This window comes from Lemur catta, chromosome 13, assembly GCF_020740605.2.
Source record: "Lemur catta isolate mLemCat1 chromosome 13, mLemCat1.pri, whole genome shotgun sequence".
NCBI classification, from domain to species: Eukaryota; Metazoa; Chordata; class Mammalia; order Primates; family Lemuridae; genus Lemur; species Lemur catta.
Window position 1 is genome coordinate 12432525 of NC_059140.1, and position 23021 is coordinate 12455545.

Genomic DNA, 23021 nt, shown 5'->3' on the forward strand with positions numbered 1-23021 from the left:
AGAGAAACTTAACTATCATTAGTTAGCGGGAGAAGCATCTATAGCCTTACATAAGCAAGTTCAGTGACTCACTCTAGAAAAGTCTTTCTTGCCTAGTTTAGAAAACAGACACAGTTGGCTATAATAACAAAAGTTTAGAATGTGATGTTAATAGACTTATTGTTGTAAAGAATGCTGCTGAACTTTTAGAAATTCTTAAGCCAAACTAAACCAATTTAGTTTGGTTTGTTAATATAATTTGTGACATTTGTGACCCGCCTTTATTTGCTTACCGTAGATCTCTTTCTAGAAGCCAGATTTTCATTATGGCAAATACAGATGATGAGCATATTTAATATTAGGGTCAGAAATTCATTTGCAACTTTTGGCTCTTGGCAAATGTAACCCAGATTTACTTTATTAGCCACTCATTTTTGAAATTTATGTCTTCATTTGTTCACTTACTTGTCCTTCAGAATAATAGTCTAGTTATGAAATTTATCAGAATTAAGACTCTGAATTAGTATTTTCTGATTTTAGAGTCTCCGAATCCTAGGCATTGTTACCTCCTGGTATTTGCCTCTTTTATCTAATCATCACTGTAGCAAACTTCTTTGATCTTGCTGCTTCCTGGTTCTTCTTAAAGTGTTTCAGAATGGAGGAATCATTTCCTAAGATAGCTATCGAAGTTTGCCTGCCAGACAGGAGCAGATGGTGGGCTGACGGTATTCCAGAGTTGTTGACAAATTTAAGTGTAAAATTTTGATTATATTTCATAACAGCTCATATAATGTATAGGCTTTAATATTAGTGTAACCACGCTTGTGTAGTACATTCACGTAAAACCAATGATTTCTAAATCCAAATCCTTACTAAATTATAGTGAGCATGTTAAATATTACATCCAACTCCTTGAATTATGCTCTTGTATTTTAATGTATGCAAACATAATCATGGTTCAGTTACAATGTAAAACTATCCTCAGTAGTATTGAACTTGAAATGAAAACTTGGCACCAAATTTATTCAGGTAGAAACTTTTAAAAGAAAAGTTTCTTCCTATTGTTAACTGAAGAATATATTTAAGAAAGTCTTCATAATTATATAAGAGTTTGGATACCAAAGGGTTAAAATTTCTTTTACTGAAGAAATTTTAGATGTTTGCTAATGTTTTGTCTGTACAAATGGACATTTAGTAATGTTTCTTTTTTTAATGATTCCATGTATTTGCTTATTTCCATCTAGGAATAGTTACTAATGTATTTGAGATACAGCATACCAAATTTTAAAGTAACCAGAATCGTGAGTTGATGGTTTTTAGTCCATACTGTTAAACTTTTGTTGAAATATTGACATATTTAAATTGGCTTCATGCTAAAAAATTACTGAAGGTAATTTAAAAGGCAGTGTTTTAGAGCAGTCGCTCATGGTCGAGGTGGTCACACGACAGTGGCTTAAGCTCAGTAAATGTGCTTCTGCACCTCATTGTGTGTTTGTATCTTTAATCCAATGTTGCCTGCAAATATGTGATCCCTTATTATTTAAGTTTCCTGTTTTATGAACCATTGCCCGTTTTAAATCACACAGAAGATTCTGAATCTGTAAAAACTACACATGTCAATGTTTTACAGCTACGTAATTCGAATTGACTTGATTTTTTCAAGTAATCCTAGAAAGGGGGAGCATTCCATATAGAAACTGCTGAAACTGCCACAGGTGCTTCTCCGAAAACCTTACAGTTGTGGCATTGAATGTTCAGTATCGCTTCCTTTCTGCACACAAGGCATACTGTTGAGGTATTTGTTGCGGTGATTGGTTTTAATGCTAATCTAGGAATTCAGATATAGATTCTTTAGATTTGCATGCTTTGCTTACCCTAATTTATGATATCTACCTTTTTATTTGTAAACTAACAATAGCTAAGTTGAGATCAGAATTTTAACAGAAATATTATTTATATAAAAATTGTGGTTATCCTTTATTGTCACATGGCATTAACAATAAGAAAACATCCTGAAGATGATGGTGACAACTTGGATTCTAAAATTGAATTTCAGGTATTTCCTGATCTGTGGTTTTTCAAAATTAAAAAAAAAAAAAACAACAACAAAAACTGTCCTTATCAGAATGGCTTCTTTAATCTAGGATTGTGGCACTATAAGTGGAAACTAAATAGGACACTGCCCAGCAGCAGTGGCTGGTGGCAGAAAGGATTTGGATTTTTAAAGTTTTTTTGTGTGGGTACTTACTATATATGATAAATTTTAATATGCTGGATAGGATATTACAGAAAATAGGGTATATAAAGCATTTGTCTTAACTTTAATAAGGTTAGTGCTAGTTTGATTTGGTTTTGCCAGTTACTTGGCAGAACATTTAGTTCATAGTAAAGATTATTCTATGTCATCTCATGTTTTTATATTACAATTTTGAAAGAATAGTAGGAACTATTGGGAGAAACGAGTGGCCTGCTCAGTGATTGCTTGTCAAAGTCTTGGTGAATGTTATAAAAGCTAGAATTTATAGATTTATGTAGTCATTGTAGTTTCCATAATAAATTGCAATGAATTTGGCTTCTCAGCCTAAAAATCTGGTCATGCCAGCTTTCTTTTAAAGAAAATTAATATTTAAAACTTCAAGCTAGAACCAATTTGAACATCAAGTTGCCTGTTTTCTAATTTTTTTAAATATTTGCCCATTTTCAAAGATTTTTACAATAGACATTAGGGAAGACTAGAGAGGGTGGGCTGGAGCTTTAGAATGACCTCACAGCACACTCCCCTTATTGTCTGAAATGGATAAAGACACATTTTAGGTCAGGCACAGTCTGTGTGCATCAAACAAGGTGCTAAATTCAGAAGTCCGTGTGTTTTAAAGGTTCAGTCTAAAAATAATGTGCTTTCATAACTACCACAATTTTCATTCAAAATACAGTTTTTGAGAATCTTTTTAAACAATTTCTTCCAGATACTGTAAATTTCCCCCTGAAGTACTGTGTGCAAATATTGCAGTGCAGATAGATGAACATGGTCTTTACTAATGCCTTGCTAAGGTTGACAGGAGCGGCCAACAGGTAGCAAGCACCCCTGTCCACATAATACACTCAGTAAATATCTATGCATTGGAGGGTGAAGGATAGATTGTTTAAGAAGTACTGTGACAGAACAAAGTACTAGATTCAAATGTGAAATTAACATAGGACCTATAAATCAAGTTTTTCATTTATGTGCCCAACACCTCTTGAATTTTGGGAAAATAAAGCAGCATAGCTTAGATTTAGTATGTGCTTTAACTTGGAACACTAAATGGAGTTTAAATTTGATAAATTTTAGCCAGGATTACTGTTAAAACATCAGAATTGAAATATTGCTTAACTAATAGGAAAGCATATATGAAAATAAAATTTAAAGACCTGATCTTTTGTTAAATGAAAGCGTTTTGAGAACTATATAATTTAATAATTCTAATCTTTTACTTGGAAACCCTTGTGATTTTCAGTGTCTGTAATACATTTGAAATTAAACTGTAGAAAATAGTTTGAAGAATTCAGACTTCTGAAGATCTCACTTTGTCCAAATGAAGCAGCTTGCCTGATTGCATTGTAAAGCACTTAGAATATGCAATGGAAAAGACTCACTTGGAGTTCTAGGATTGTTTTACCTCTCTGTGGTCTCTCAAGTCTTTTGTTTTACGTCTTTCTAAAGTTTACCTTTAGATATTTTTCTTGGTATTTAACATTTTGTTACAGATTTGGCAACTTTTAAAAAGTTATCTTTTGAATTTAATATTAAGTGCATGAGATTAATAGACATTTTTCAGAAAATCCATTATTAAGAGTAGAGGAATAGTAAAAGGTGAAAGATTTCTTCATTCTGAAGAGAATCAAAACCACAATGAGATGTCACGTCACGCTAGTTAGAATGGTTGTTATCAAAGACAAAAAATAACAAATGCTGATAGAATGCAAAGAAGGAACTTTTATACACACTGTTAGTGGGAATGTAAACTAGTACAGACACTATGGAGAACAATATGGAGTTTGCTGAAAAAACTAAAAATTGAACTACCATGTGATTCAGCTATCTCACTACTGGGTATATATCCAAAAGAAAGAAAACCAGTATATCAAAAAGATATCTACACCCTGTGTTTATTGAGCACTAGTCACAATAGCTTAAGATTTGGAATAAACCAAATGTCCACCAGCAGATGAATGGATAAAGAAAATGTGATATATATATACACAATGGAATACTATTTAGCCATTAAAACAAAATTCTGTCATTCACAGCAACATGTATGAGCTTAGAAGACATTATGTTAAGTGAAATAAACCAGACCGAGAAAGATAAATACTACATGTTTTCATTCATATGTGGAAGCTAAAAAAATTGATTTTATGGAAGTGGCTGGGAAAGGTGAGAGAGTATAGGGAGGAATTGGTTAAAGGATGCAAAATTACAGCTAGATAGGAGGAATAAGTTCTAGTGTTCTGTAGCACTCTAGGGTGACTTGTAGTCAACCATAACATTTTTAAATGGCTATAAGAAGATTTTGAATGATAAATGTTTGAGGTGATGGATACTAATTACCCTGATTTGATCACTGTGCATTGTACTGAAACTTTGAATGTACCCCATAAATATGTACAATTATGTGTCAATTAAAATATTAATAAAAGAATAGTTATCAGTATCATCTGTTTGGTTAAATGTTAACTCACCACATCTGGCCTGCTGCCTGTTTCTGTATGATCTATAAGCTAAGAATGGTTTTTACATTTTAAAATGGCTGAACAAAAATCAAAATGTTTCCTAACACATAAGATTAAATAAAATACAAATTTCAATGTCCATAAATAGCCACACTCAACTGTCTGAGGCTGCTTTCAGGTTACAACAAAAGAATTGAGTAGTTGGGACTGAGGGTATATGGCTTGTAAAGGCTAAAATGTTTACTGTCTAGTCCTTTATAGAAAAAGTGCCTGCCGTTGGATTAGGTGATCACTAATGATCATTTCCAGCCAATTTCTGTTATGTGCACTACACAGTTGAGCTACCACTTGCAAGTTTAATGTGAGCAGAGAAGAATTAGGGTATTTCAAACAGGGATAGAGAGTGGAGGTAATGAATGTAGGAAAGCGGGAGAGGGAGTGGTGGCTGGTTTTATTGTGCACCAGCGTCGGGCATTAGCAGATCCTTCTGCTTGAGAATATAAATGCCGTTCAGTTAAACTGTATGTTGTATGCATCCAGTCCCTAGTAGCAGAGATACCAAAGTGGAAATAGCTCGCTAGAAGCGGAGAAAGAACACATACTATATGTTCATATTTCTGATAGTACTGCACAGATAGAGCCACGTAAATGTTGAGCAAAGTTACAGTCTCTAATTCTTTCGCAATTACTATATTCACAGATTTTGATATCTGTTCAATACATTTTCTAGAATTTTTTGATCTCCCTGTCATGTCTAACTTTCAGTCCCCCAGAATTATGTGAGAAACCAGTAGAAGTTTGATTTGTGATTATTCTTTCCTGCTTGTTTGGTCCATACATAGGAGGAGCACATAACATGAGTTGACTATAATTCCTCTTTTGAGCTCTTTTAAAGTAAATTTTAGAATTAATAACGTAAAACCACATGGAAGTTTGGTTGGCTCTAGTGCAAGTACAGTGCCCTGCAGGTATGTAACTGCTTTTGGTAGGGGAGAAGCAAGGTGGGAGACCTTGCCAATGTTAGCCAGAAGCAGGCGGATATTCCCAGACATTTAAAATATCCAGTAATTTCCACATACTGACATTTTGTTGCCTTTTCTTAAGGTTGTAGTTCCTTGGAAGAACAGTAAACTTGCTCTTCTCACCCAAATTCAGTCTAGTATTCGGCTTCTGAATGTGGAGTAAAGGAGTTGTGTTTTAGATGTTCTTTTAACAACTTAAGATGTTGGCATACCCCTTAAGCATCTTAATTTTCCTCAGTGAACTGGCATTTGTGATTGTATTAATAAATGCCATTTAAAAAATCTATTTGCTGTTCTTTTTTCTCTGATCCACTAAAGAGTAATCTTTACTGTCAGCTTTATTAAGTTGGTACTTTTATTTGTCCTAATGCTAAGCGAAGGCTTCTCTATTCTTTGATGTTGGAGAGCAAGTCTATCCTTTTCTATAGAAGTGATCATTTTATCAACTTTATGTTCTCAGTCTTCATCTTTTCAAATTTTGAAGAGTTTTAAATTTTCATATGGCAACTTATTTTTCTATTCACATTCTTGACAAGAGTAGACCTTTCTAGGCCTTCTTCACTTCTGATATCTTGTGAAAATGAAATACCATTTTAAAAAATCATCCAGCTATACAGCTAAGCTATACACTTAATATTTGTGTATGTTAAATTTCAATAGTTGATGTTTGTACACATACAATTTCCATTATAATTTAATGTAATTTAATCTACCCACACTTTGGCATTTCCTTTTCATTTAAATCTTTATCAAAATAAAAATATTATGAAATACTAGTATAATAATCATCAAAATTCACAGCTGTGAAATCTTAGGGCAATTAATGTCAGTTTTAGTCCCTAATAGACCTGCACATAGCTGCCTTCTATTTTTGAGAACATTTTGTTGATTTCTGTGATTCTCAAGTCGTCGTCTTTTCTATCTGATCAAATTGGGTTTGGATCTTTCTTCAAAATGTATAATACATTTATCTCATACTTTAAAAAGTAGAGACATGTTTAGTGAGTGTCCACGGAGATGCCTTATTTCTGAGATTAGAGCTTTATGGATGCTTGGAAATATGAATAAAGGCTATTGTTACTCTTACAAACTAAAAAAGAAACATTATTTGTCCCTGATTCTGAAGGTTTCGTTCTCAAATGTTCTGGGTTTTTGTGTGCATATGTGTGTTTGTGTAACCCCAGTGAACACAAGCATTGGAGTTCTGGATTGGTTATTTCATTGCCACAAAATAAGGCTTTTGTTTTATCACATCTTTACTATGTATCTAGTGTAGCTTGCTGAACAGGCACAGGAGTTATCTTTGCTGTTTAGTACTTCTCCAGTTTCAGTTTATCAACCTGCAGCTAACAGAATGTTTGCTTTTTTACAGGTTTAATTCACAGAGCAGTGTATATTCTTGTCTTCCAGGGGAACTTCAACATGGAGTTGCTTTTGGTCCCTCAATTTTAATTCAGTGTTCTAAAGGTTTATAAGTTCAATTTACTCTTTTATATTTTATTCAGGTCTTTCACTTATATTCTGCCATCAACTTCCTGCTTTAATCTGAGTCTTAGCTACTGTAGAAGACACAGACCTTTACTTTTTAGTGATTAGCCAAGTATTACAAGATGTTGGTTGTTAGGACTCTTAGTCTAGTGGATGAGTTTTGAGGACACTGTTGATAGGCTGTTCAGAGGAAATATCCACTTCAGTGCTCTCGAGTGCCAAAATGTAACACTCCTGCAAATTTTCCTAAGCAAGGCCAAAAAAATCAAGACACAGAAACACTCAGCTTTTCAGATCTCAAGTCTGATAGGTTACTTTAATGTCAGGATGTCCTTCTAAACTTCCACTTATAGTGTCACGTGTTAGCATAAAATCTGGCTTGTTGGTAAGCCATTATTTTATTTTTAGGAAGCCAGTTGTTATGAATGCCATGGACAATTTTTCAGTACATGTTTGTTTGTTATGATTTTACTCAAGCTAAAGGAATGGGTTATTAAAATTAAGTGCAGATAATATGGAATTCAGTTTCAGGTAAAGTCTGAAGTTTAGCATAAAGTTAGATTTCTTCAGACTAACAAAAAACATGATTTTGAGAAGTTAAATAGGAAGATACCTTTTTTTAAAGTTTAGTATATTGATTTTTTTAAATTAATATCTCCCAAATCTTGCTTAGAAATCAAATGTGTGTAAGAGAAGTTAGTTACAGAGCTAGGTTGATTACCTACTTCTTTAATGAAGATTTGCTGTAAATTTTGTTTACTCTTTCGTGTCACCTTCAGATAGCTAGTCAGTTCAGCAGGAGCAGAGACCGGGCTGGCGTGCGGGTGGTGTGTAATTCAGTGTTTTTGTGTCGCACAGCCTGAGAAATGCCAGTGGCCTGACGGCAGCAGACATTGCACAAACCCAGGGTTTCCAGGAGTGTGCCCAGTTTCTCTTGAACCTCCAGAATTGCCATCTGAACCGTTTCTATAATAACGGCACCTTGAATGGGGGTCATCAGAGTATATTTCCTAATCATATTAGTGTGGGAACAAATCGAAAGAGAAGCTTGGAAGACTCAGAATCCTTTGGAGTAAAGAAAGCTAGAACTGCAGGTGAGACCGCTTTGTGGTGGGAAAAAACACTTGTTTTCTGTAATAGTTTTCTTTTTATGGCTGAACGTGCCTTCAAGATGAGACCTTCACTTAAGAAGTGGTAATGTGCCTGGTGGATTCTTGTGCAGTGACGGAGGTTTTTTCCTACATGCCACTGTGTGAAGACGGCCCACTTAACCAAAGGGCGGCTGGGGGGTGGGTATGTAAGAGGGGAATGTTGACAGCCCAAATGTAAATGTGAATATAACTTCTGAGCACCCATGTTTACCTGCCATGGATTAGAAAGATTTTTTTTCATTTGTTGTATCTGTTTGAAATATAACTATTAAAAGAATCTGCCGTTATGCCTGATTTTTTTTTATTTGCTTCTTGTGAATGTTCCTGAGCTTATTAAAATTGCCAATGGTCTGGCAGTAAAACATATTTTCACATTTGGGAAGGTGAATATTTTCTGTGCTATTACATTTGCACTGTGATCTGCCCTCAGCTGGTCTTCATACCCCACATAGTAATAATGTGTGCTCACTTACCACAGTGAGATCTGGTGTGTTAGTTTGATATTGAGGGTTTAAGTCTCCAAGGTAAGTTGTTTTAGTTTTAAGTATTCTTTCACCTTTTTTGTTAAAGGTAGTTTTAGAGTTTGCATATAAGCACAAGTCTCAGCTAGTCTTAAATTTGAAAAACCTCCCTTTCATATAGGAAAAAGATTGTATATCAGATATCTTAATCAGAAGACAGATTGATAGCTTGGCAGAAATATTTAGTAAACATAGAAAGGGAAAGGTACGGGAGTATAAGGTAAAAGAAAAACCCATGACCTCAGATATGATTTACTGAGGATAAATACACAGTTGTGCCCTAAGTGTAGCATGGGGAGAACCTGAGTATCAGTCAGTCACTTAAAGATTTAGAGGTTTTAGTTGACTTTAAATTTCACGTGAGTCAACATTATCTTTCCTACCTCATTTAATTTAACTGAAATATATCCAAATGAAACTTTTTCCTTTAAAGTTGATAAAATGTAAAAATTATCTACTTCACAACTGTTTAAATCTTGTCACTGTAGAAACTTTTGAGATTATGTGACTTCTTTGTAGAAATGAATGTATGAACTTAACAGTTTATCAAAGTCAATTTCTATAAGTTATAGACATAATTTCTAGAAAGATGCTGTAAAGATCATAATGACATGAAGGTATGCATATAGATTTCAAAATGGTGGTTTTTTTTTTAAATGTATTCAGCTTTGTTATTTATTTGTATCCTGTTTCATTGTATTTTTTCTGGTATGTTTTTAAAGCCCTTTAAGAGCATTCACTTTTTAAAAATACTCTGTGCAGTTTCATTTAGTGCCCAGTTAATTTAATAGAATGGTGGTATCCTGATTATGCCCTCAACATGGGTTACACATGTTTACCGGTATATGTTCATAGTTTAAATGTCCTTCAAAAATGATTTATGCTATTTTCCCTCATTGCTGATAAATCTTAAATTTTGTGTTTGGTATTTTTAAAAAGAAATTGCTTAACATTCTAATCAGATTCAGAAATGTACCTAGAGGGGTTTTAAAACTAGTTTTTAAGGTCAGTTGAATTAGCCAATATCACATTGCTTAAATCTATCCTGAAAAGCATGTCCAAGGATTCCTTGCCATTTCCTAAACTTTGTTACTACATGAATTGGGTTTGAAGAGTCACTCTGATTTTCCTTCTCTAGTGGAGGATCCCTTGTGGCTGACCAGTGGCTAGAGGTTTATGCCTGCACATTAAACTCTCCCTGCAGCCCCCCCAAACTGCAGTTCCCAGTCCTCAGCCCGAGGAAGCCCGTGTGGAAGAAAATGGCGTTGGAGCCTGGCACTTGTGTTGCACATAAACAGCTATGTAGACCTAAAGGGTTGAACAGCTGTCCACATGCACGCTGAGCGATGAGTGTTTCTGTGAACATCACAGGAGAAATCTTTATGCCAAGATGGACATTAAAGCTGCTGTCCCTAGTTCCCCAGTCTGCTGACCGTAACTTCACTAATACTTCCTAAATTGTCTACTTACTGTAGCTTCAGTTACTAATTTCCTAAAGCTTTCTAGTAGTTGAGAGTTGCAGTAGGTGAGAGCCCTTAGATTTGCCCGACGTGTCACCTAAGTGTGTGTCTTTAATTTTGTATTTGTGTGAACATAGATGGGCATCTTAGCCCTCACCCCCTGCCACACTCTGGAAAATGCTGGCTTGTCTTTTTTCCTTTTACTGTTACATACTCGATGTGAAATGTGTGGGGTATTGGGAGTGAGCATCAATCATTAAAACAGGATTTTTTTCCCCAATTACCTGATATTCTTGGTTTAAATAGAATTATTTCAAATTATTTCCATTTTTTGACCAGTTTTTTAGTTAGTAATTCAAGATACTGCTTTAGTTTGTTTTCATTGTAATTTCTGGCATCTTGTTTTGATTTGCTGTCTAAATGTGAGCTTAAATTTTGCTTAATCTGAATTATGTTATTAGATAAGTTTTTGTTTCTCCTGCCATGATAAAAGTAAGTACTTTCTTTGCTCATGTAACACATGCATATAAAATACTTTTGAGAATAACATATAAAGAATTAAAGTTGTCATTTTTTTGGCTTTTTCAAAAATTACAAGTGCCTGGGATAATATAACTGTATAGATACATAACTTGGACCTTATTAAATAAAGCTTAGTCCATTCTGTCTTCTAGAATTTCAGATTTTTGAGTGTGGGGTTTATAAAAACAATTACTTCCAGAAGTTGTCCTGGTTAAGCTAATCTTTAAAGAGATCCCTATACATTTCACTACTTTTTTTTTTTTTCTTTCTTTTTTTGATGGGTTTTTGCTCTTTATCCTGGGCTAGATGCAGTGGCATCATTATAGCTCACTACAACTTCAAACTCCTGAGTTCAGCGAGCCTCCTGCTTCAGCCTCTGAAGTAGCTGGGACTACAGGTGTACCACCACACCGGCTAATTTTTTTGTTTTGTTTTGGTAGAGACAGGGTCTTGCTCAGCCTGGTTTCAAACTCCTGGCTTCAGTCAATCCTGCCTCGGCCTCTCGAAGTCCTGTGGTTATAGGCATGAGCCACCTTGCCGAGCATAAATTTCACTCTTTAACTTTTTTTTTTATGCTTTGGAATCATGAGTCTAAAAGTTATCCACTCTTCCCCGTAGAAAGTAGTGACTCTGCTTTTAATAAATGGCTTTCAAGTATCTTAAATTGGAGTAATTTCCCCTTGAAGATCATGTTGATATAAAAGATCTTAAATGGAGAATAATGACTTTCCCTTTTGGTATTGCTTGAGTATAAACTGTCCTTTGGAAGCAAGTTATGCTACAAGCATTCATACTTCCATCTTTGGAAAAGGGATTATTTAAAAAAAACTTTAATAAAGTCATTCTTGTCAGTATGAAAATGCAATTTGATACTCTCCCCAGGGTGGGGTTTTGTTTTAGATGGCGCCCTTTTAAGGAAGCATCAGTATATAAATATTTTTGGTTTTTTTCTGTTTATGAACCATATATTAAAGGAGGTAAGACAGATGGATTTCAGGACTCCAGCTGCACCAGCTGTGTAAAACTAGGTGGTTAGCATTCCTGGTTGATCTTCAGAAATAATGCAATGATTTATTAATATATGTGTATTTGTTGAAAGCGTTGTCAAACTTTTCAGTGATCCTGGTTAGAAAAGAATGCCAATCGCTTCCATGAATGAAAACTTCATCTTGTTAGTATTGTTTTGCTTGGAGCTCCATAGTCTTGGGGGGAGGCAGTGTGAGTTAAAAAACTGACCCAATAACCTTCAGTTTTGCAGTTGGGAAAACAGTTGCCACAGGAAGTAGGCTGTGGTGATACCGGGTCTCACATAGTAAATTGACTTCAAGGTTCTGTTAATTACTGATCTTAGAGTCTTATTCATAATGTGTAATTTAATGTAAAAATGCTTCATAGGAAAAATACATTATGATTTAGTTTAAAATTAGCAATGAAAAATTTCTCAGCACACTTGTTCCCAGGATGAATTTGACCTGAATAAAGGACCTCCATTTACTGTTCTTGTTGAGCAGGCTGAAAAACGGGCTGGTGGAGGGCGGATGTGACCAGCAGGTTTGTTAAGTGATAGATGTTAGCTAATTGCTTGGAACTTGAGATTTGAGAAATAAAATGCTTGCCAGAAGTAAAATTTTAATTTCATTCCTTCTAGTTTAGTTAGGTATGTACAGTATATTTGTTTTTAAAAATTTAGCCAGGATGACAGAACATGCCTAATTGTGTTCAAATATGAAGTGATTGTTTTGTCTTGAATCCCTAAAGATGTGACATTTTAGAAATACTATCTGAATTGTATTTAGGGACCAACAATTTCTGTGTTTTCTACTGTTGTAAGTCTCAAATTCAGCAAACCTCAGGCACCTGACTTGTTTTCCACATAGGTGGACACTGTGGTGGGAAATTACCGAGACTTACCACATACAGCTTCCCTTTTGTGTTCTTTGGACAAAATCCCAAATCCCTCATTAGTCTTTCCAAAGCACTCACTACTGTGTCTCTGTCCTGTGTTGCTCCCCTTACTACTGCCACTTCCTGAGTCCTTGCCATCCTTTGCTCTGCTGGGATTTTGGCCAAGTCCAACAGAAGGTCTCCTTGTAGTAAAGGAGCCTTCATTCTGGTCTTGAGTGCTATTTTGATTTTTAACAAGACCTTTACGAAAATAGTTATTTGTGTAAAATGTGCTCTATAGGAGAACAAACAATAGTTCTAATTAATAACGGCTGATGGAAAACCACTAAGGAAAGGTTTCTTCCTTGCTCCTTTAATGGGGAAATTGAGGCTTCCCCAGTCGTTAGCATTCTCAGTAGAGGGCACTCAGTGAAAAGGCTGCAGGGGCATGAGGTGTTCTGGTTACCTGGCCACTTCAGGGTTATGAGTCAGCACCTGGGACCCTTCCACATGGCATCTTAGAGGCACAGTGGAAGGTCGTTTATCAATCTGCCATAATCTTAAACTAATTGTGTGAAACTACTTGGCAGTTTTTACATTTGTAAACTGTCTCTCCTGCTTTGCTCTTGGCACATAACCAGTGTGGGGTAGGTCAGAACACTTACATCTATGTCTTAAGATATGTATGTGACTAGACTGCTTTTTTCCTTGGCCTCTTAAGAGAACAATGTTAGCATGACTAGGCATTTTTCATAAGCCCTAGATAAGTCTTCTGCAGGTGTGCCTAGCAGTTAGTCTTGTCTTTATATGCGTGTTGCGTGTGTCAGTTTGAGGGGTGCACCAGAGTGCATCCTAAGTCAACCTAGTCAGCACTAAAATACATCAGGACCTTGGTGTCCGATTGCGTTACTTCTGTGATGCAGCAGGACTTCCCTGGCTTTTAAAACTGGGTAAGACCTTTTCCAGCTTTCCCACTGCCTGATCATAAATAATTGTGGTGGGTACAGTCTTGCTGAGAACTGGCTTTAGGAAAGATGTAAGTACAGACGCAGACGCTGAGTTGTCCTGGATGCCAGCCCCAAAGGGAACATCTCTTCTGGTCCCCGCCCGGCCAGAGGCATGCTGTGGCTGCTTCAGTTCTCACACCTGGCAGTGGCTGCCTCTCAGGAGAGAGGCTGGGAGGTTTGGAGCCAATCCTATGTAGTTTTCAATCCTGAATATTCAGTATCTAACTTGTACTAGAAGCCTGTCTTCTTAACAGATGCCTGCTGTGGCAGTCAAAAGGCAAGGACACTAAGAAGTGATCATGTTAAGTAACATTTCCAGAGACATTCAGTAACTTTTAACTGTGAAAATCAAAGATGGGAAGACAAGGTGCTTCCTTTCCAAAACTAAGTAGAATAAAAATTGATAACTCTGGAAGAAGACATTTTTTCTGAAATGTCTATACAGACCACCTTTCTCAAATGCAGAATGTGTAAAGTTTAAATGATTCCTTCCGCAATAGCAATAGGTACGTATGGGAGAAAGTGCTGCAGCTGGCAGGATCTTTGGTTATGGGCGGAAGCAGAGTCAAGTCCAAATCCATTGTTCTTAAAATTTTGAGAGGACAATTTTAATTTCATGGCTTGTAATGTAAGGTAAGTAATTGCAGCCATAATGCCTCCAACCAGCCAGCTGAGAACGACTTACTTAGAGGTACTTGGAATAAAGAAATGAAGAAAGCATTCATAAAAGTATTAGCCAGGGCTCTGGAATGGCAGATTGTGGGAATGGTACTCTAAAAGGCTGTCTGTGGAGAAAGATAATAGAATTCTAGGATGCTGTGTTAGCATCTGTTTCCCACAATTTCTTGATTGCTAAAATGTGAAAGCCTTTCATTTTTATCTGCATTAACAAAAGATGTATCTACTAAATGGAGCAGTTTCAGAGAACTCACTGGGTAATGAGGTCCCTCCTAGTACAGGAGTGCTGTACTAAGTCGGATGATGTCCCCGACTCCCCTGGCCACAGCTCTTCTGGCCCCCTAGTGGCCTCTGTGCCCTCAGGCTGCACTTCAGGCATCAGCACACGTCCAGTCTCACCTGAGATGTTTGTGGTTCTGATTTTATTACTGGATGTGCCAGTTATCCTTAATAGTTTGTTTACTTTCTGTGTTTTATTTTTTCTGGTTAGCCAGTGGCTTCCACAGTTGATGTGGGTACTATTTTAGGCACTGAGGCTTAGTGAAAAGTCAACATCTCTGCTTCCATTAAGCTTTTTCTTTGTCCTCTTATCTGTGGGATTTTTTTTAATCTGCTTTTCAGAGGTGTGACATTGCAAATATAACCTCTAGTTGCCACTTTACCCAGGGAATATTAGCATATGAATTCTAAAGTTACCTTTGGATACTTGAAGCTGTCTGCTTTGTATTCCTGGTGATGTCTGTTTTGCAAAGCATATTCACGGTTCTGCTTAGCGACTTTGCAGAGTGTGGAAGGAGCAAACCTGACCCACTGCTGACTGCTGATTCTTCATTTCTGAATGCTGTGAACTCCCTAGAGATTGTGAGGACTTTGTCACTTGGCACCCTTGGGGGACCTGTGCCTCTACCTCTCCCCGTACCCTCATCATTTTTTTCTTGAGGTGCCCTGTTTGCCACTGACTCCTAGAAAGTGACAGCCTGTGCCATGGTGCAGACATGGGGCCCATGGAGGATTAAAGAAAAGCTCCTGGTGGAAGCTGCAGTCTAACGCCTCTGGTTTTAGAGCACACTTGCATTTGAAGAATGCTTTTGGCTTCATACCTGTGCAGACTTCTATTATTTTCCCAACTACACACATCACACTGTTCTGTTTCTGTCTCCTACATACTAATCATTCAGGAATTGGGTTTCTCATTCTGTAAGTTAGCATCCTTGGGAAATAATCTAGAACTGATATACACAGTGTAATTGGAAATGACTCATGTGCCTCTAAAATTAGAACTAAGTAAAGCTGCAAAATTTAGTTCTCCCTATTTTTAAATGTTTATTTGAAAGAAATATTTAGCACTGAGAGTTATTTGTTACGTGTATTCTTTGGCCCAGAAATAATTCTAGGTATTTGAGTTAAGAGCCAGAAATGTGTACAAAGCTGTGTTTATGAGGATGTTAATTATGATATTCGTGATAGGGAAGAAAAGTGAAGCAACCCAGACAGCTGCAGGGAATTTGGTTAGGTGTATTATAAATAGAGTCCTTTGGCAGATTAAAGATTAGTTGATAATGGGATTTATGCCATGGTAAATGGATAAAGCAAGGTGTAGCAGTGATTTGTTAGAATCTTTTTTGGGAAAAACACATTCACGTTAAGATTAGACACCATCTATCAGACGGGAGGGGCTGTTCCTGAGAAGTGAGGGTCACCAGGGTCTGGGGGAACCATATTTGTGCCCTGTATGCATTGCTTGGAGGAAAGTGGTTAGACGTGTGCTAAAATTAGCATCTCCAAAATACAGAGATGATAATCTTGTACACAGTGTGTGTAGCTTCAGCTCCAAGTTTCTTGGAACCAAGACTTTTTAATGTAATGTTTTCAATTTTATTGTATTTTGGTGCTCAGATCAAATGCCAGTCTGGGATAGTATGGTCACAGACTGGTCTCGAGTCTCAGACCTTACATTATTTTTTGCTAATGAAATTAGTATACATTTTTTGAAAATCAGGATTGTTTTAATGGTTTATATGTTGTCACTTAAGAATTGTCTTGGAGGCCAGGCGCGGTGGCTCACACCTGTAATCCTAGCACTCTGGGAGGCCGAGGTGGGTGGATCACTCAAGATCAGGAGTTGGAGACCAGCTTGAGCAAGAGCGAGACCCCATCTCTACTAAAAAAATAGAAAGAAATTATCTGGCCAACTAAAATATATATAGCAAAAATTAGCCAGGCATGGTGGCACATGCCTGTAGTCCCAGCTACTTGGGAGGCTGAGGCAGTAGGATCGTTGAACCCCAGGAGTTTGAGGTTGCTGTGAGCTAGGCTGACGCCACGGCACTCACTCTAGCTCAGGCAACAGAGCAAGACTCTGTCTCAAAAAAAAAAAAAAAAAAAAAGAGTAAAAACATTTGATGAATTTGAAAAAGTTAGAATTGACTCTAGGTTATATCACTACTTTGTGTTCTCCAAATAGCCTGAAAATTAGGATGTTTGCCATCAAGTGAATCTGTAATAGGTATGTGAAATTCCATAACTTTTAACTGAAATTGCACATTTCGAGGGTTATTTTTTACTGTGGAAAAGTAAGTTTCTCAGTAGTGTACTAAGCTCATTAGTGGTCTATAGAGATTTTAATTATTTAACAGTTTAAAGCATTTAGTGATCCCCAAAAGGAATTAAAACATGTGTTTTAGGTTTTCTTATTACATACAAAGGAATCTGACGTAGTCTTTGTTTTCTGTGCAGCTCAAAGCTTGGATCATGCCATGCCACTAGTGAATGGCGAGACAGAAGATGAGGCTGACAAAATGCACATTGATAGAGAGTTTGCCGTTGTAACAGGTGGGAGTGGACAGTTTCCTGTTAGCTGCAACAACAATCCAGTGGTCGAAGACACCAAACAACAGGAGAGTGCTTCTGTTGGACCAAAAGAAATAGAAATATATACTGTTTCAGCAATGCAAACCCCTTGTCGTTGCAAGAATCAGTATGCATATTATTTCTAACATAACGTTTTCCTTAAACGTTTTTGCACTTTGTTGTCCAGTGTCTTTACAAAATGTTATAATTTGCATATCTTGGGCAAGTTTGTAGATAAAAGGATAAGTGTTTTGGGTGCATTCTGTGGATATGAAACATAAGTGCAATCTTCCTATTCTGATTTGAAGGTGTTGCTTAATGTGCCTTGCTTATTTTTGACGAAATTTGCATTTTTAATTTTCTGACGTGTGACCTTTGGGTGAATATACGGAACCATGCTGTGGCTAGTATTTTCAAAGCAGTCTACCGCAAGGATGACTATCAGCAGTAAACATTGAGAACTCGTAGATGTGGTTTTGACAATATAGAATCTTTTACCCAACACTCTTGCTGGTTTTGATTTCTGTGGCCTTCACTCTAAGTCTATTAAAATGCTGAACACTGTGTTTCACAAAACACATTTTAAATGTTAACATTTTTAGTATACTAAAACAGTAGTCCTATTTCCAATTTGTAAAAGGCAGAAGCTCAGTTCTTGTAGCATTTAGAATATCTAAAAAAGATTTGTCCATTTAGCTAATGCTTTTTTCTACTATTCTTTTGTTTAAATGACTACAGTTACTTTTTAGTCATTCTCTTAACATGTTACAAAAGTAGATATTTAATATTTTTTTGAGTTATATTATGTCTTTATGCTCAATCTTCACTGGAGATAAAAGATTATATATTTTGTTTACCAAACCCATATGAAAAAATCATTTCTGCTCATTAAAATTAAAAGGAAATGTATGCCTCTTTCTGGAAGCTACAGAATTGTTAGGGGTAATGTAGCCTTTTTGCCAAATAACTAAATGAAACCAGTAGATTTTCCAGAAGAAATTCTGGTTGGATAGTACATTTAAAATAATAGGTTTCTGTAGTTGGAGCTATTTGACTGTGGCTAAAGATACGTAACAGAACTCAAAGCCTGCTTTTTTTTTCAAAAGCATGCTTTTGAACAGGTGGAAGTAATCCCTTTTTATTCCTCAAACATTAATTCCTTGGTAAACTTCCTCTGAGGTTGAGCATCATGGTGAAAAAGCCATGCTTTATTCCCAGCCCACATGCCAGATGCCACCTACACGTTCCCCACTCTCCATTGTTTGATTTGTAACACTCTGGCTGAATGAACAAAAAGTCTTGAAATCAGTGGCGGTTGTTCGCAGTTTTCCTCATGTGAAATAGAAGTCCACATCCACTAAAAGCTGAGGGAACTGCCACTTCTCTTTGAGAATCATCACAAAAGTCAGGGTGTTCTTTAAATACTTCCCATTTGTTTTTTGTTCTGGTGAGATTGTTTTCAAAGATTATACATTTCTGAAAAACTATGCACAAATGTCTTTTTTTTTTTTCCCCCAATTCAGCAGGAATATCTTCGTTTTTTAAGTGTCCCTAGTTTGAGACTCAGGGTAGGGGTGAAGAGGGTCATTACGTCCAGAGAGGGAGGACTCACATTAGGAGACGTTTGCTTAGCAATCCAGATCTTCCGTCAGAGGGGCTGCAGGTGAGGGAGGATGTTGGCAGAAGCTTCATCCCAGGCTGATCCTGGCTGCCCTCACTGTGTCCCTTGGGTGTTGACAGAACCTCGGGATGGCTGGGCAGATGGTGAGAAGAAAGTGCAAGTCTTGACAGGCAGCTCAGAGAGGAGGAGAGCGTTGGTGAGAGCCAGGAGCCGTGTGGGCCCAGGAGTGGGCCCAATCAGCAGGTCTCTGGAATGTCTGCTCTGCTTTCGCTGTTGTATTAGATTTTTCCATAACAGTAGGAAGTTACCAACTAACCTTGATTTTGAGATTAAGTAATAGAACTAATTTACTTTTACTAGGCATTAAAGAAAAATTCTACTTTATTCTTTCAGTAAACCACACACACACATAGTGAACCATAACAACCATCTATGTTGCCATCATATAAATGAGTTTTATCTCCCAGGAAAGGCGGTTTATACTTTGTTTTTGAAAAAATTTAGTTTAAATTTCCCCTGGGAATAACTTGTTTCATTTCGTTTTGTTTTTATTTTATATTTAGTCCTTGAAACACTTGTTCTTTAGAGTTTTAACTAAATAGAAAAGCTATCATTGAAATTGAAAAAAAATTCTATTTTCTGAAGAATTTATAGTAGTTATAATCTATGATTGTTGCTTAAATTGCCAAAAGATTGAAAGATTCATGGAATGTTTAGAAGATATTTTTGTTCTTTGAAGAAGCTGTTATCTTTTGTTGGCAGGAAGACTTCCAGGACACAACAGAAACCTCTGTCAGAGGCATATAGGTGGTGAAATGGAAGGGAAGCCCTTCATGGGAAGAGTCACATGGTGTGTGAGGTGTTAGGGTAATCAGACATATTTAAACTCTGTCCTTATTCTAAAAGTTATTAGAACTGAGCTCTTCTATACTTAGTATCGTGCCTTGCTTTGATAATGTATAATATTGAGATAAAATTTAACATTACTGAGCAAGTGATAATTTTATGTTATTCTTTATACTGTTCTGTGACTTCCTGTGAACATGAATATTATTCTCACGTTCCAGTATACAGACAAATAACTTGTAACTGCCTCTCCCAGTGTGCCCAAATATTTTGTGATGGGCTTTTTTTCCGTAAGACATCTCCCTCTTAATGGATGTCTGTATATGCGGATTAAACTATCAGCATTTTTTCTGGGCATGGTGGCTCACGCCTGTAATCCCAGCACTTGAGAAGCAGAGGTGGGAGGATCACTTGAGGCCAGGAATTTGAGAACAGCCTGGGTAATACAGCAAAACCCCATCTCTACAAAAAAATAGAAAAACTAGCCGAGTGTGTTGGCAAACACCTGTAGTCCTAGCTACTCAGGAGGCTGAGGCAGGAGGATCACTCGAGCCCAGGAGTTTGAGGTTGCTGTGAGCTATGATGATGCCACTGCACTCCAGCCTGGGCAATGGAGCAAGACCTTGTCTCAAAAAAAAAAAAAAACAAAAAATAAACTATCAGCATTTTTTCTAGTATAACCTAATAAAATGAAACCTTTACTATCCTAGTCATTTTAATTGCTGGACTCAGAAGAAACTATTCAGAATTGTGCTGTTGGCCCAAGACTGTGTGCATTAGAATCATTAATATTCATAGTTCCTTGCTGATTTCTCTGTATTCTGCCAATGCTTTTAATGTGGCATTTTGCAGAAGTACTACATAGGTTTGAGTGTTACTAAGAAAAAATTTGTTCCTTTTAATATTCCTGTGCATGCTTCCCTGACAATTTTGAGGAGAGAAGATTTTAAAAACATTATATGATGCTGTCCTACATGGTTTGAAGAGCTTTCTTAATTCACCTGCTTCATTTATCTCCTGTTTTTCCTTAAGAACTAGAGAATTTTTGTGTTTTGTATTAATATTAACCCTTTGTTGAAAACCTTCAGTTCTGATGGACCTTTTCAGGGGTGATTTATAAAACAGCTCTGTGAAAGTAATCTGAAAATGAGAACAGGTTTTTGACGGCTTTTTAGTACTGTGTTGGTATTTTTCATGGAGTATATTTGTTGGCTTATATTTTTTAGTTTAGCTACTCAATGCTACTAAAATGCATGTATTTTTCCTATCTTACTAGGAAAATACTATTTTATTTTTAAGTCTACCTATGCACATTGTTTTTTCTTTGGAAAAGAAACTGGTTTGTTTAAAAGGAAAAAAGAAAAGAAACTAAATTCTTTAAAATTGTAGCAACAATGAAGCATTTTATAGTTTCTCCTCTTCCCACTGGTTCTGAATTTTGGTGACAGGTGTATTTCTTAATGCAGATATGAAAAACAGTAGCTCCGTATCGAATACATTGACAAATGGATGTGTCATCAGTGGACATTTGGACTTCTCCTCCACGAGCCAGCTCAGTGGGATGGAAAGCAGGAATGGCCAGTGCTTGGCAGGATCTACTGGCATTAGCAGTGGATCGGTCCCAGGACAGCTGTTTCCCAGTAGCCAGGGTTCTCTCTCTGTTAACGGGACTGAGGAGCCAGAAAAGACCATGAGCGTTAACCCTGAGATGTGCGGTTCTCTGCACCTGAATGGGAGTCCAAGCAGCTGCATAGCCAGTAGACCTTCCTGGGCAGAAGACATGGGGGACAATTTGCACTATGGACATTACCATGGGTTTGGGGACACTGCTGAAAGCATCCCTGAGCTGAACAGTGTGATCGAGCATTCCAACTCAGTGAAGGTGGAGGAGCGGTACGACTGTGCCGTCCTGGGTACCATGCACCTGTACCACGGCTCTTAAGGACAGCAGCCTGGCTCTCAGAGATGCAGCCATTCTTCCTGGTAGCCAACTCAGAACACTGATGTAGCATCAACTTGAGTAATGTCATGACTTGTACTGTTTTTTATACTTTCTGAAAAAGTAAACTTGACAAGTTCCCAGTGAGTGCTCGTTTGTGCATGAGTAGGGCTTACCTAGTGCATAGATGTTTCTATAGTGGGGTATTGGTCCTTTTATAAAATGCACTTTTGGAGGTTAATTTTTCTGGTGCCAGTCTGAACATTTTGTTTTTAATACTATCACCAGATACTGCCATTTTCCCTTTTGTCAAATTAAATCACACGATCAAGATAAACTGGGGCAGTAAAGGAGGTGCCTGGTACCTGATCTCTGTTTGCACAGAGTCATTTTCAAAGCTTGCTTTCACTCTTCCCTGTAGAATCTGTGACACAACACAGCTGTTTCCCTATGCAAGGTACAAAGACTTCTTGGAAATGATTTGTATGAAGAAAAGAACATTTGTCTTTTCCAGTGTGTGTCATTGAAGCTTGGCAAGTTGCCTTGTGGACACACAGTGGCTGGGGGTCAGTGAGGCCCTGTGACGATGTGGCTTGCTGCCTCGGGCTGCAGCCTGGCCTGTTTGTTGTGTTTTTATTCCACATCTCCTACTCGGTCTCTAGAACTTTTACCATGGATAACAGATTCCTTTATATGTAGTGGAAGTTACTCTTTGTAGGAATTGTCAGGTCAAAATATTTAACTGACTCTTTTGTCTTATATTTTCTTTTTTCCTTGTTTTTTGGGGGGTTTTCTGCTTTAAATATACACCACTATATATCCAATTAACTGAGAGAATTTTGGCTCTCTCATAATAAAACTGCATTAAGTTCAAGATTTTATAGAAATTAGCTTTTGTTTAGGCAACTAGTGGTTGCACTGTGCAAATATTGTAATGAATTTTTACTTTTCTGATTTTTGTAATAAAAATTGGTGCAGATAGAGAAAGTGTCTAATGAACAAACCAATGTTCGAAGAGTGTTACTGACATTTTGTTTTAAAACTGTCCTTTACAAATTTAATAAAAAACTTTCACAGTCAGTTTGTTCCTGGGTTGCAGTTTCTTTCTAGGGTGGGGTTGGGGGAGAAGGTATCAGTGGAAGGAATGGAAGGGGAGATAGAAGTTTAATATCGTGTTTTACTTTGCCTGTAATTTTGCTTTATTCTGATTCTCTTCATATAGTATTTTTTCCACTTCTGGTTTGTTAATATACTCTGGTTTCGTGGGCACTTTGTCTTACTGAATCTCCGTGGGGGAAGTATAAATTGCATGTCACCCATCCCAGCATCCTCCCTGGGTG

The 23021-nt window shown here is 36.9% G+C and overlaps 1 protein-coding gene across 1 annotated transcript in view; it reads left to right on the plus strand.

Annotated features, from left to right (window-relative positions):
- Positions 1-22761, plus strand: part of ANKRD10 (ankyrin repeat domain 10) — a 33778-nt gene extending 11017 nt beyond the window's left edge. The window contains exons 4-6 of the mRNA XM_045567623.1: positions 8061-8296; positions 17162-17257; positions 21209-22761. Coding sequence (XP_045423579.1) covers positions 8061-8296; positions 17162-17257; positions 21209-21684 — 808 coding nt within the window. The 3' untranslated portion in view covers positions 21685-22761. The remainder of the gene's footprint in view (positions 1-8060; positions 8297-17161; positions 17258-21208) is intronic.
- The last annotated feature ends 260 nt before the right edge of the window (positions 22762-23021 follow it).